Consider the following 15638-nt stretch of genomic DNA (forward strand, 5'->3'; position numbering starts at 1 on the left):
TAAATATCTCAGAAACTGCTGAACTCCTAGGATTCTCAGGCACAACTGTCTCTAGAGTTTACAGAGAAAGGTGTGAAAAACAAGAAACATTCAGTGAGCAGTGTTCCGAGGACAAGAACACATTGTTAATGACAGAGATCAGAAGAGAATGGACAGACTGGTTCAAGCTGACTGGAAGGTGACAGTAACTCAAATAACCACACGTTACTACAGTAGTGTGCAGAAGACTTGCACAACATGTCAAACTTTAAAGTGGGTGGGCTACAGCAGTGGAAGATAAACTGAACACTGAGTGAATATTATCTACAGTATGTTTATGATACATCAGCCAGGAAGGCAGTACTATAATGCTTTGTGGAGAGCAAAGGCCATGGCAAGTCACAGAAGATGTCATGGTCATCCACTGCAGCCAAGACCTCAGTTTGAGAACAACACATACAAAATGCTGGTGGAACACAGCAGGCCAGGCAGCATCTATAAGGAGAAACACTGTCGATGGTTCGGGCTGAGACCCTTCGTCAGGACTAACTGAAAGGAGAGATACTAAGAGATTAGAAAGTAGTTGGGGGAGGGGGAAATGTGAAATGATAGGAGAAGACCGGAGGGGGTGGGATGAAGCTAAGAGCTGGAAATGTGATTAGCGAAAGTGATAAGGTGCTGGAGAAGGGAAAGGACCATGGGATGGGCCTCGGGAGGAAGAAAGGGGGAGAGGGAGAGCACCAGAGGGAGATGGAGAACAGGCAGACTGATGGGCAGAGAGAGAGAAAAAAACAAACAACTAAATATTGTCAGGGATGGGGTAAGAAGGGGAGGAGGGGCATTAGAATTTGAGAAATCAATTTTTGGTTCGGAATGTTGTTGTTCACTTCAACTGTTTGCATGATCTGTATTTTTTTCTTTCGCTTGTGCAACAAGTGTTGGCCCTTTATTTTTGTTTTTATTCTTTTTTTCACTAAATGGTTTCTTTAGGGTTTCTTGCTTTGAGATAGCTGGGAGCAAGAAAATCTCATAGTTTACAATTTATACATTATTTGATCATAAATGTATTTGAACTAATAGTAGTGCTGAGGGTTAGAGGATGGGGAGGTAGTGAGGGAGAGGGGAGGAGAGGGGAGAGAGGAAGACGGAGGGAGAGGGAGAGGGAGAGAAGAGAAAAGATTAAAAAATTGTTGGATCTGTGGTTTCCCTCTGGCATTGTGCAGATCAACTCATAGGTGGATGATAAGCATCGTCTTGTTTTCTGTACTACTACTTTGGTAATCATCTGTTTTTCTTTCTGCATTCTAATAATTTAATAAAATTATTTCTTGTGGCCATCAACATGTGCATACAGGAGTACCTCCTTTGTTTGTCAAAAACTCATCCTGCTGAATTGGAAAAGAACACAGAATGAATTTTAATCTTTTTTTACATGACCTTAATTAAATTCATAATCAGAAAACATGAAAGCAGCCATTTTTCAGAATTAACTGAAAAATGGTGACATTAACTCTATTAAATGTGATCTATCCTGGGCTAACATATTGATGCAGTTACAAAGAAAGCATGGCAGGGGCTAAATTTCATTTGGGGTTTGAAGAGATTTGGAATGTCAGCAAAGACACTTGCACATTTCTACAGATGTACTGTGGAGAGCACTCTAACTGGCTGCACCACTGTCTGGTGTGGAAGGTGCTACTGCACAGGATTTAAACAGAATTTTTCATACTCAGTTCGTGGAATACGCTTGAGTTGTCAGTTTTCTAAAGCAAAATCAAAGTACTTGAGAGGGAACAAGATAAACTTGGTAAAGTTATTAAAGGCAGGGAAATATTATTTGAATTTAGAGTCACATTTTTATTTTAAATATTTCTATCCAGCTTTGAACTTTCTTTTGAATTTCTACCATTGAGATTTACAAATCTCACCAAATTCTGGGAGGGATTCAGAGGATTGGAAGGCATCAAATTGGACTCCCTTATTCAAGTTGGGAAAAAGACAAATGGTGGGGGATAATTGTAGGCTACTTGGTTTAACATCTATTGTCGGCAAGATGCTAGAGTCAATAAGGGGAAATAGCAAGAAGGATACAACCAGTAGGGTATCCCAGCGACTAGCTCTTGATCTTCAATGATTAACTATTTATATCGATAGTCTGCAGGAAGGAGCAGAATATAAGGTATCCAAGTTTGCCGATGACACAATAGTCTGAAAGGCACATTGTGAAGAGGATGATGTGATTCTGCAAAGGCATATAGGTAGATTGACTGGGTATAAACTTGGCAAATAGAGCTTAATATGGGAAATTATATAGTCGTGCACATTAATAATAAGAATCAAAGGGCAGATTATTACAATATGTGAACATAGAAGAGAAGCTGAAGCCAACCCATATCAGCTCTGATCATACCGAATGACAAGGGCAGCTTGAGGTACCAGATACCCTATTCCTGCTCCTATTTTCTTGTGCTCCTTTGTTTAAAACAGTTGCTTGACGAATTTCTTTTTCTGTGATCAAATTTCAAACTCAAACAAAATCAAGGGTTTTGTTAAAATCCTTACAGGTGAAATACTTTGTAATCTTGGATGGATGACCTGTACTTACAAAGAAATTTCAGGCTTGCTTTGCTTGAACTTCATTATTCATGGTCAACTGTTGCAAAATTTGTACTAAAAGAAGGAGACCTTCTGACTCAGATCTGTATGTGGTGAGGTACTCACTCTCCATGAGTCATTACAATTTCTGCCCTCTTAGTGATTTATTTCTCATTGTATATCAAAGAGCACTCTGCTTTTCAGTACAATTCTCAGAGGGGAAACTCATAATAAGTTGCTATGATACGTTTTTCTCCATTGCTGACAGAGTACAGACAACTGTTGCTATGGTGAAACAAACAAAACAGGGAAGAAATGTGGTTCAAATGACGCACATTCTCTCACATCAAAAATCGATTGATGCATTTTCTTTCCAATTTGTGTCTTTTTCAAACGCCTGCTGAAATGTATCTGTAATTTGCTCACTGCTGGGTGACAAACACAATAGATGGCAAAATTACATTCAAGCACACACGTTTTGCCAATGTCAAAATTACATCTAAAAACAAAAATGGATTTCTGTTGTCTGCTATTATGCTGCCTGCGATTTCCTCCCTCACAGGAAATTTTTATCAGTAGCAGCTCCACAGATTCCAATTAAGTTGAAAGGTTTCTTTCTATCACAAACAATTAATAATTATGTGCAAACCGAAATTTCAAATAACCACAGCTTCTTGAAAAGAGAATGACATTTGCAAATGATAAGCATCAAATAATGAAGCAGATGTTCCACTAGCTGTGATATTTGAGCTATTTTTAATCAAAATAAAGATAACTGCTTTTGAAGTTATTGCATCCCCTACCTGAAAGTGTCTATCATCTGTTTGAATCAATATAATTACCACTGTCTAAGTTTACTTTAACCATGAATGACTCACAGGAAATTACAACAGACTCCTCAATACATATAAAACGAGAGGCCTGGCATTGTCTCGAAACTTATCTGAAATCAAACTAATAGCATCAGAGAAAATGAGTCTGAGCCCAACTACTAAATCACTTTCCTCTGCTAGAGTCTTATTTTGTGTCCACAATGAAAGGAGGTGGCTGTCCCTTCAGCAAGAATCTCATTCAAACAGTGGCAGCAAAGCTAATCCTGGTATGCTGCAGTATTTTTAAAAATTTGGTTGTCTTGCTATCACAATCTTAACGACTCTTAGGTCTAGAGCAATAACCACAGGATAACAATAGTAAACTCTGTTGTTTAGTGTGAGAGGACCTCCAATTTCAGCAATGTTTATGCCATCTTTAATTGTCTGTGAGAAAGCAAGCTAACATGCACGGTACTGTTAGGTAGGAAGTTACTTGGTGTTGGCTCAGCATTGATAAAGGACATGCTATATTTCCATGCTAATAGGGCTTGGAGGTGAATCAAATCCAACATGACGACAAACTTTATTCTTAAAGATGTGAGATACTTGTAAGGTGCTAGAGAAGCCGAGCTAGTTACTGCAGAGCAAGTTGTAGGTGGCTGCGCGGGAGTTACCTGTTGCCAGTAGTAGTGGGAATAACTGATCAGGCAGCCTGTAAAGTCCTGGATGGTGTTAAGCTTCTTGATCTCCTCTCATGTGAGCAAATTACAAATCTTGTAGGTAATGGAAAATCTTTGGAGAACTCATTGCAGGGTTACCAGTCTCTCATTTATTCTTCATGTAGCAATTTCATCACACAGGTCAGCTCTTCAGTGCAACAAATGTTTTGTCGTTATTAGACTTCAGTTAAGTTTCACTCATATTATTGTATCTTCTGCATCAACTTAATTGCATAGTTCCAGCCACTTCACAAGGTAAGGGTGGGGGTAAGCAGGAGGGGGATGGTGGTAAAGGAGTTCAGAATGAGCCCTTACTATGAAGCCATAGAGAGAAAATACTTGACAGCCAATTAAATGCCAACCCTCTCTTAATCGACTATCACAGCTAATAAAATGTTTCTGCTCCTGACATTCTCAAATATAATTATTCCAAAAGAAACAAAAAAGAAATCACAAAAGAAATTTCACAAAAAGACAAATGGAATCATTTACAAATATTCAAATAAAATCAAACAATTAAAAATAATCTAAAAATACTCACTCTAATTCCTCAGAGCCACTCTTTTACATGGTGATGAATAGTAGAGTATTCCCTGTACCTTGTAAAAGTATTCAGTCCCCATCCCTTTGTTCATATAAGTGACTATTACAACTAAATATTTTGATTGATTTAACTGAGAACTTTTATTTGTGAATCACATCTTTTTTTCATAGTAGAGCCCAAAATACGGGGAAAATTGGAAAGCAGGGAAAACTAAAAATTCAAAAAGTGAAGTGTCTGCAGTTCAAAGTATTCATCCCCCTTTAACAAGTACTTGGTTGAACCACTTCCCGCAGTTATTACGGCCTGTAGTCTTTTTTGGATAAGTCTAATAGCTTTGCACAACGTGATAGAGCAAGAGTTCCACATTCTTCCTTGCAAAATTGCTCAAGCTGTGCCAGGCTGTGGACAGCAATCTTAAGGTCTTACCAGAGATGTTCAATCGGGTTAAGGTCAGGACTCTGACTGAGCCACTCAAGGACATCACATTTCTTCATTTGAAGCCATGGTTGTTCTGGCAGTTGTTGTCCTGCTGAAAGACTAATTTCCTCGCCAGTTTAAGTTTTCTGGCAGAGGCTAGCATGTTTTTATCCAGATCTCACTGTATTTAGCAGCATTCATCTTGCCATCAATCCTGACCAGACTTCCACTCCCTGCTGCTGAAAAACACTCCACATGGCAAGTCGCTACCTCCATGGTGTTGCCTGGCTGATGTGCAGTATTAGATTTATGTCACATGTACCACTAAATAGAACATAATCCTTGCCCATAAAGACTTTGCAAAGGGTCACTCAGAAGATACAATAAAAATGTGAAAGAAGGTCATGTGGCCAAATGAGACTAAAGTGGAATTTTTTGGCCTCAACACTAAGTGATATGTGTGGCAAAAAGATTACTGTCCATATAACCTAGGACAAGTTGAGTAATTTTGCATGGAGGAGTGGACAACTCATGCTCCATCATATTGTGCAAAGCAAATAGAGACTTACTGAAAAAGACTACTGGCTGTAACACCTGTGGGAAATGGTTCAACCAAGTACTGAGCCAAGCTGGATGAATACTTGTGAACTGATGACACTTCAGTTTTGAATTTTTAGTTTTTCATGCTTTACAATGTGTCCTGTTTTTTGGGCTCTACTGTGAATAAAGGAGCACATGATTCACAAATAAAAATTCCCAGTTAAATTGATCAAAATCCCAGGTTGTAATACTCACTTATGTGAACAAAGGGTTGAAGGCTGAATACTCCTACAAGACACCATATCTACCTCAGATGGTTCAAGCAGGTTAGTCAGTGCAAGCACTGGGTGGAGTATTCCTCCAGCTTTGTACTCAGTTGCTGGGACTCCAGATGTAGCATTATTACACTGTCATCTAAAAGCAGTCAGACCAGTTAGGATTTCTGCATCTGTACACTCATATGTGAATGCCTCAAATGTCCCACTTATGTGAAGCAGTCTATGTCTGAGTTCTCTGAGCAGCTGAAAATTTCCAGGTGTTCTATATTCTTTAATTATAAAACCTCAAATCTCTGGATAACAGAAATTAGGCTAATTGATTTATAATTCCTTTGACCCCTCATTTTAACTGGTTGAGTTGCTAGATCCTTACAACATGAATCAGAGGTTCTAAATATTTGTGGTGATAAATTTATTTGTGTTTTTGTCACTAACATAGATGATCAGCTTCTATCTCTGCTATTGGCAGATTCCTCCAGCAATTTATTACAATTCACAATTCATGCCATGAGCTACTCTTTGCCAAACATCAGTCTTTTTTTTTAAAAAGTGCACACACAAACGATACACACTCAATTAATCCATTACTGCTTTTCCAGCACATTTTGAGCAATTTTAATAAAACAGAATTCACTTTGGTCTTTTATTCAAATTGTTCTTGCCTGTATCACTCCACCACCTTCATTCCCAGTCCCAACTAGAAACTCGTCAGGCAGGTTCAGCATCTTCCCCAGCCAGTCAAGCATCACCGTCTCCAATTCCGTACACGCAGGGCTTGCAACCTAAGGGTAAAGCAGGAATTTAAGATATCTCTAATGATCTTAAATTTAAGCCATCCTAATGACAAAGTAAAATAAATTTTTAATAAGGAACATCAAGTAAGCAAAAGCACACGTAAGGTGGTGTATGAGAGGAGCATACTGCAAAGGCTATGGAGCATTATGGATAATCCCCCTCATACCCTCTGTGACATACTGGATAAACAGAGGAGCACTTTTAATAACCAAAGTGCACCACAAGAGATCCTTTCTCTCTGTGACTGTATGACTCTGCAACTCTTCCTCCTTAAGTATATATGTATATGGTTTCATTGCACATCTGTATTTTGCACTATTACTTTTTAATCCCCATTTTGTATTCTTTTTCATACCTCAATATTTCATATCTTTGTATTTCAAAGTATATATTTCTGACTGACCAACCTTGCAACAATAATTTCCTTCAGGATAAATAAAATTTTATCTTATGTCATAATACTGAGATTTGCAATGAATTGATACTGCTGGTGTGGGAGTAGCAGCCAGAAAGGTCCTTGAAATAGATTTTAGTCTGGTCATTATTTGAACTGCTGATGACAGAGAAGTGTCATTATATAGTATCTTCACAAAGGTGCTATGTGATTTCATGAACAAAGGCGCTGTTGACAGTGCAGAAGAACAAATCTTCAGGAAAGGCTGCTTCTGTAAGCATTGGCAAAATCTCAAATCCAAAGGAAAAGGTCCCTAATAATCAAGTAATTCAGCTGGACCTGTAAGATCCTGTGGAAGAGAGCACTCTAATATTAAACTAGGTTGTACATTGTCTCTCCAAAGTGCTAAGCCAAGTTGAAATTTTACATTTACTTGTTAATCCCTATCACATTACATCCAGCAGTCAAAACACACATTTGTCAGGTTAGAGGATGGTGGTGGGGAGACTAATGCCAGAAATATGACATTTGGTACTGTAATGAGTCTAAATTATAACTGTGCCTACTCTTACCACTGCTGATCCTGCTCACCCTGTTCATTAAAAAACTGCACAAAAAAGTCACTTCACATTTTCGTTTTTAACTTTCTGGGGAAGTTGGGAATAGCAGATGGAAAGGAAGACAGGAAATATGAGACAAAAGACGAGAAGATGGGTGAGGAGTGAAGAGTGGAACAGAAAGTGGAAAATATAATAAAAGGATAGAGATACAGTTCATGGATAAATGAGCAAGAATGGAACAAATGAAATTAAATAGGATTGAGGGTTGGTTTGAGTCTCCTAGCCTCATCCATGGGGTTTATTTTCCAGACAGAGGTGAGTTCCTCTCTTCATCAAATGCAGTAAACTTGCACTTACTGGAGTGTGACTTATGAACCTTTTCTTCCCCAGCCCTCTGCTCAATGAGAATAGTGGATGCAAAAAAAATTTCCTTTGCTTCCTGTCATGAATTCAAAACTATGCCTTTTTAGTAATGAGTGTCACTATTTGATGTTTGATATATCAAACTTTGCCAATGAAAGCACCTGTAGTACTTGTCACTAAATAATGGCAGAAATATAATAATCTAAAGAGAAAAGTAGTTCTTTCATTCCAGAATATCATGCACATAAAAATAAACACAGATGATGGAAATCTAAAATACAACAGATCATGAAGGAAATATTCAATAGGTCAGGTTGGGAAGAGAAAATGAGTTAACTTTTCACCTTTACCAGAACTGGGAAGGAGACAAAAGAAGTCTGTTAAGCTGCAGGGAGGCTTGGGTTGAAAGTTGCCTCTGATGGGGTACAGCCAAGATTACTATGGAGATAAGCTGTAAACAAGATTATCTAGTCAATGAATAAATGAAAGCAGTTAAGAATGAGAACATAAACAGAAAAGTTGCAAATACAGAACAGGAAAACATATGCAGTGCATTTTCCACTTTCAATTAAAAAGAGGGAATCCTAACAATGGAAAGCCAGATGAAAGCCCTTGGTAACCCCAGATCCTGGAATAGAGGCAGATAATAGTTGATCTCTGTCCTCTGAATAGATTCTAAACTGCTACTTACATGAAACAGAAAACAGAGATTAATAATTTCATTTAAAAAATTTTTTAATGAGTTTTTGATAGTTACAGAAGAAGAAAAAAAAGTTATCAACCCTTCTCCCCTCCCCTTAATCCCCTCCCCCATAACATATCCCTATAGAAAGAAGGAAAAAGAAAGAGAAGAAGAAAGAAAGAAAGAAAGAATGAATGCCTGGATATCGAAAGATCCCTACATGCTCCATGGCATTCATAAAAACTTCAGTATATATATATTTATTTATTTCCCCAAATAACCAATAATTTTATCTTCAGAGCATCTATATATTTAATCCTGTCTTTTGCAAAATAAGGGTGCCAAATTTTCAGAAATTTTTCATATTTATTTCTTAAATTATAAGTAATTTTTTCAAGTGGAATACAGCTGAAGATTCTGTTCTTCCAACGGTCTATACTTAAGTATGAATCCGATTTCCAAGTAACTGCAATAGCCTTTCTGGCTACTGCCAATGCAATTTTTATGAATTCTTTCTGATACTTATTCAATTTGGGTTTCGGTTTTATCCCTTCAATATCACCTAGTAAAAATAGTATTGGGTTATGTGGAAGTTGTGTTCCAATAATTTGTTCCAGTAAAATTCTTAAAATAGTTTCATTTATAGTTCTTCAACACTTTGGAATTCAAGTTTATGTGATCCCTCCCATTGGTACTCTTTATATGAACAGGGAAATGTCCATTTCTAGGAAAGATACTGATGTTGGGCTAGTTGATTAGTTTATTCAAGCCCAGTTTCCACCAACAATCACTGTCAAAAACTGAATCTGAAGGTTTACTAAGATACAGATATTAGGAGGTTAACAGGTTGCATTTCAGCTACTTTCCATAATCTGTGTTGCTCCCTGATAATTTTCTTTGTATTCTAATCTACTCAGTTTATTACTGCATTGACTAGTAAATATCCTGAGACCAACTGCCAGCAGAATACAAAGAATGTACCTCACCCAATGTCAAGTATAATTTATCAAGAAATAGAGATTTCCAAAGGATAAAGCTGCAGGCACATCATATCTCTTTTAGGATTTTTAAAAATTTAATTCAGTTCATGAGACAACTAAGAAATGTCCTGAAAAAAATGTGCTGCACAGCTGCCTCACTGACTAAGGCACAGCAAATATAAACCATGTTTGTTTAACTAAATGGAAAATTGTGTGTGATTGGCAGATGTGATTTTTGGTGTCCCTTCATCATATCAACAATCTCATTGTCATGACATCTCTATTAACACATTACGCTGTGCAAATCATGGTCATTTGGCTGCAAGTCACCATGAGGTAGCATTTTTTATATGTTTTATTCTGAATGGCAGTAAATGATTGGTTCTATTCAACTGCATATGCATCCATCCCACTTCAAAGCAGCTGTAAACAATAATAGCTGTTGTTCCCTTTGTAGATAAGGTAAATTATAGCAGAAATGTGTACTATAGTAGTCTTGACAATTAATGTTAGAATATACAGTATGTTAGAGAATAAAAAAATGCTAGAAATAACTGTAGGAAATTAATTGGATCTGTTTAAAAAAAAAGCAGAACTAACTAACTAGCTAATTCTGAAGGGAGTTGGTAAAAATCAGACTCATTTTCCTAATTTTAATTAAAGCATCATTCTGTAATAAGTAACACTAAACAAAGAAAGGCCAGAAAGCTGAATATTTCTAATATGGAGCTACAGTCAATGGCCACATTATTAGATACCTCTTGTACCTAATAAAGTTGCCACTGAGTGTACGTCCATGGTCTTCTGTCACCCTAGCCCATCCACTTCCAGGTTCAATGTGTTGTGCATGTTTAGAGATGTTCTTCTGCACACCACTCTTTTAACATGTGGTTACTTGAGTAACCGCCATCTTCCTGTTAGCTTAAAACATTTGGCCATTCTCCTCTGATCTCTCTCATTACTAAGCTGCTTTCAGCTTCAGAGCCACTGCTTGCTGAATGTTATTTCTTGTTTCTTGCATGATTCTTTGTAAACTCCAGAGAACGCTGTGCATGAAAATTCCAGGAGATCAGCAGTTCCTGGGATCTTATATCACCCTATTTGGCATCACCCTAACAGTCATTCCATGCTCCATGTCAATTAGCTCACATTTCTTCCCCATTCTGCTTGGTCTGAAAAGCATACATGTCTGTATGCTTCTATGTATTGAGTTGCTACCACATGCTTGCTTGCTTAGATAATTGTATTAATGAACAGGTGTAGCTAATAAAGTGGCCATTGAGTGTACTTGTCTAACATTGACTCAGCAAACTCGAAATAAAATTAATTAGAAATGCAAAAGTTAAATAAGTGTGGACTCAATACTGGTAAGGCAATGTTTAATAAATTAGTGATTTTGTTTGATGAGGTAATTGGATTGATAACATGAGTATAGTACATGCAGCACCTAGAGATTTAAGAATGTTATTTAACACATTGTCCTTCTTGGGATTTGTTAGAAAAACAGAGGATATACTATAAAATCAATGTTGTAGTGTGAAGAAAATATGTTATTTAAATTTAAAAATTAATTGTTATGTTACTTTTTTGTAAATATATGAGCGACCATTCGCAGTTATAATCCCAGTGCACCGAAATGTTGAGACCTGATAGGGTGGCCCATAATTTTACTCTCAATTATGAGACAATATTGAGTTTTGAAAATTGGTGGGGTTAATTGTTACAGGTTGCAGGAACACTTAAGACATGTTAGTTGAATATGCATTTAGCTAGAAGTTACCATTTTCATCTGGGAGATAACATATGTTGAGAAGAAAAATGGGAGCAAAAGCTGATTGGAAAAATGGCAAAGTTCATGGGTGAACATTGAGACATAGAACTTCAAATGCATACAGTCGACCCTCCTTATCCACGGGGGATTGGTTCCGAGACCCCCGTGGATAACAAAAATCGCCGATGCTCAAGTCCCTTATTTAACCTGAATCTGTGCTGTGGTCTTTAGGACCCAAGGGAACCCCAGACTTTATTTAACATGCTCAGAGCGGTGGGCATTAGGACCTGGCGTAGCTCTGAATCCGCAGTGTTTCTGTTCACAAAAATAATCACAATCGCGATTGAAAGTAAAACGGAAATAATAAAGCAATTGGAAAGAGGTGAAACGTCATCGGTCATCAGAAAAGCGTTAGGTTACAGTTGGTCAACAATCGGAACAATTTTAATGGAGCATGTGAAAGGCCCTGCCCCGATGAAAGCTACAATTATTACTAAGCAACACAATGGTTGAATTATTGGGTTTTGGGATTTTGGGTTTTTGATCCTCCACATCACCCCGGCATGGTGGAGAGCGCACTCGATAGCAATCTGTCACTGGATCGAACTCGGGAACTTCCCGAGCCTGGCCCTGAAACATACGGTCTTAAGTGCTTTATATGAATAGAAAGGTAAAATATATACTATATACGAATGCAAATGTTTGATTAACTGACGCTAAATAATATCAGATGTACCTGTTCCGACTTACTTAGTAAGACAACTTCCAATTTTTTCTATCCCGATCCATGATAACCCTCGCACATCCTCCCGTATACTTTAAATCATCTCTAGATTACTTATAGCAGCTAATACAATGTAAATGCTTTGTAAAATAGTTGTTATACTGCATTGTTTAGGGAATAATGACAAGAAAAAAAGTCTGTACATGCTCGAACAACAAGTGCACTTCCAGGTTTTTGCGATTTGCGGTTGGTTGAATTCGTGGATGCGGAATTCACGGATAAGGAGGGCCAACTGTATTAAATCACAAAACTAACAGCATTTATGCTCAATAAATAGGCTTTAGTCATGTAAAGATATAATGTTCAATTAGTTGACAATAAATTTCTGTGTAATATTTTGGATGCCATAGAGCAGATGTCATTGATGAGAGAGCTACTAAGTGCTAGAAGAGGGGATTGTTATTTCAGATAAACCAAAGAAAGGTTAAATAAAAATGGTTAGCTCAAAATGTATATGGCTCTTGAAACAGTGATGAGGAGCGATCAAGTCAAAATTGTCAAAAATAGTTTGGTGGGAGAAATTCAGAAAAATTCTTATGATATTATGATTGCAAATAATGCTTTTCTACAGCAAGTGGTTTAGACAGATACCAATGCGCCTACGAAGAGAATATTGAGCAAACAGTTGAAGCAGAAGAAGTAACGGAAGAAAAGCACCTAAAAATTTCTTCAGGCAGTATACAGTTTCTGGACTGGAGATGGACCAACCATTTCAGAAAACAACTATAATTCCAGTTTTTTGTCCATCTAAAGTTTGTCTCACCATCACCTCTTTTGCCTATCATTTAATCTCCCATCTTCTATTCTACAACAAACTAACTCTCTGTCTCTCACTTTCTCACTCTTATATCTTTGAAATGTAATATTTTCCTGTAGCTTATGATTTTATGTCAAAATATGTCTATGTCCTTCCAGTCCTGGCAAAGGTCAAGAACCTGAAATATTACCACTGATCTATGACATACGAAATATGATCTCCTGATCATATACCTATCCAACATACTCTTAAATACATCAGTTAGTTAGAATCAGTTCACTGTGACCAACTATTTTCCTCCATACCCAACTAGATGTGGTCAAATAATCCTCTGCATTGGATTCGCTTCACACTTCTACAATTCCTTTGGACTATCCCAGGGTTTTATTGCTGGTGCTTCATCTAATTCTCATATTAACAACATCAGCAGCATTGCAAGGCAATGGGAAATAGCAAAGTCTTCTGTAAACCTGTAAAAGCTAAGAAGAAAGTTAAGATAGGGATTCGGGCATGTATGAAAAACTCAAGGGTTTATGATAGTGCAATGGCAGTGCATTTTAGCAAATGGATTAGGGAATTGAGTATGAGAGAACAAGACACAAGAGTAGTTATAATATCACACCATGGATTGAAAAACAATTAATGTTATTTCTATATCAGAGCCTTGTAGCTGAATGTACTATAAGACTGTGACTGTGTGAATAAAAAGCATTTGTTAAAGGAGGTATAATATTGTTTTCTATAAGGACCAGTAAGTGGATAAACTTAGGATAGGTAAATGAGCGATGACGCATTCTAACAGAAAAATTGGGAATGCTTAAATACGTCTCAAAAATGAAGAAAATGAAATGAAAAATAAAATAAGAACCATTTTATAACGTCAGATTGATTGATGGAGTTGTGGTTTGCTTTACTTCCAACAGCTTCTTCACAACTGGGAGTTACATAAACATGAAGTGCTATGCCAAAGGAGGCATTCGCCAAAAATAGGAAACCTTGAATATTTTTGTTTCTAAAGGAAAATTCAAAAAGATCAGAAAGCTGCATTTAAGATGTCGAATTACGTTAATCACCTTTCCCGCTGTGTCAGACAAGTTGACTCAGAACCCCAACATTCAGTGTCTACAATCTTTACATAACTAATCACATATAATATATAATAAACACATCGGAGAATCATACCCAGGAAAAGCCGACGCAGCCAATGGCTCCAGACAGCATATCGCCCAGGAGACCAGGAAAGGAGATGATAGCAGGAAAATAGGCATGAAAATGAGGACTTTGCCAGTGGGTGATCTGAAAAAAAACACCAATGTAATCACATTGAATAGAAACCAAACAAGCCACAAGAAACACTCACTAATGAGGAACTCAGCAAGTCAGGTGGGATCTATGGAGGGAATAAAGAGTCGACATTTTGGCCGGAGACCCTTCATCAGGACTGGAAAGGAAAGGGACAGATAAGAATAAACCATTGATCATTTCGCCGGTGTTTCAATAAACGATCGATTCACAAACATTTCATTCAAACAAGTGGTCAAAAAATCTCGACTACACTGTCTTCTGTTCACTGCCGTGCAAGCTCCTTTTTCATGTGGTCATTTCTCTATCTATTTGCTCACATCGTTAGCAACTGGTTGTTTTAATATAGTATTTGCAGCATTTCATAGAGGGAAAAACGGTGCGTTATCTAAAACCAGGGAATAAATTAGTTGGTTATATTTTCTTACCCCCGGCATGATGACTCTCTCGACATCCTTCATTATTTCCTCGTAACTGTCGGGGTCCTGGGGAGCGCTGTCTGGGATGAGCGGCCGAAGGTACCCGGGCTGCACCGCTGGGTAGACTGGACGCTCTTCGACAGATTTCAGGTAATCTGTAATAAAATCCACCATTTCTTTGCCCCTTGCGCGGAATTCCTCGAAATTCATGGCGCTTTCGTTCAGGTTCCTATTATAAAGAGCATTAGAAACGTTATCATTTTAGTAAACATCTGGAAAATTTGGCATTGTTCAAATCAGAAAGAAAGTCTACACATCAAAACTAAAAGAAGATATTTATCTTTTTTACCACAATCACGAAACGAACGACTCTCTTCAGATGTAAACTGCTTCAGTACCCAGATCAATTCTATTACTTAGAACTGTTTATATTATTCCGGATTCACTTGACCCAGCTTCCCATTGAGCCAATTACAATTTCTGTTGTGACCGGTTTAACACTGCCTGCTTTACTTAACGCGGTGAGCCTTTTAATAAATCTGATGAATAATCCGATCGCATTTAGCTGTGTTCCACATTGTGCACACACTTGTTGGGTTATGTATTTCAAACGGCACCGTAATTAAATGTTTGTCAGTTTGTTGAATCAATAACGTGGACTGATCTGTACTCAACGTTTACCTCCACAGCTTTCTTGTACTTTGTTCTCTGCACTTCTAGGTGAAATGATTATTTTATATATATGAGTAACCTAGGGCAAAATCAGAATATTGTCCCACCCACTTTCCTCCAACAATCACGACCAGGATAAAGCTCCTCCTACGCATTATACAGTATCCGGAAGCTTGAAGTAAGCGGCCGAGTAAAACAGCGTTATTTCGACAACCCTGTTTACTGGTTTTTATTTCTTCAGTTTGCCCGCTTTACGGATACTTTCCAATTCCCTT

At 37.6% G+C, this 15638-nt stretch overlaps 1 protein-coding gene across 1 annotated transcript in view; it reads right to left on the bottom strand.

Annotated features, from left to right (window-relative positions):
• The window catches only part of ddc (dopa decarboxylase), an 88019-nt gene extending 72793 nt beyond the window's left edge, over window positions 1-15226 (bottom strand). The window contains exons 1-4 of the mRNA XM_059972455.1: window positions 15041-15226; window positions 14701-14920; window positions 14153-14266; window positions 6547-6666 (exon numbers count right to left, since the gene is read on the bottom strand). Coding sequence (XP_059828438.1) covers window positions 6547-6666; window positions 14153-14266; window positions 14701-14901 — 435 coding nt within the window. The 5' untranslated portion in view covers window positions 14902-14920; window positions 15041-15226. The remainder of the gene's footprint in view (window positions 1-6546; window positions 6667-14152; window positions 14267-14700; window positions 14921-15040) is intronic.
• Window positions 15227-15638: the final 412 nt, after the last annotated feature.

The sequence above is a fragment of the Hypanus sabinus genome, chromosome 6, assembly GCF_030144855.1.
Source record: "Hypanus sabinus isolate sHypSab1 chromosome 6, sHypSab1.hap1, whole genome shotgun sequence".
Taxonomy (NCBI): Eukaryota; Metazoa; Chordata; class Chondrichthyes; order Myliobatiformes; family Dasyatidae; genus Hypanus; species Hypanus sabinus.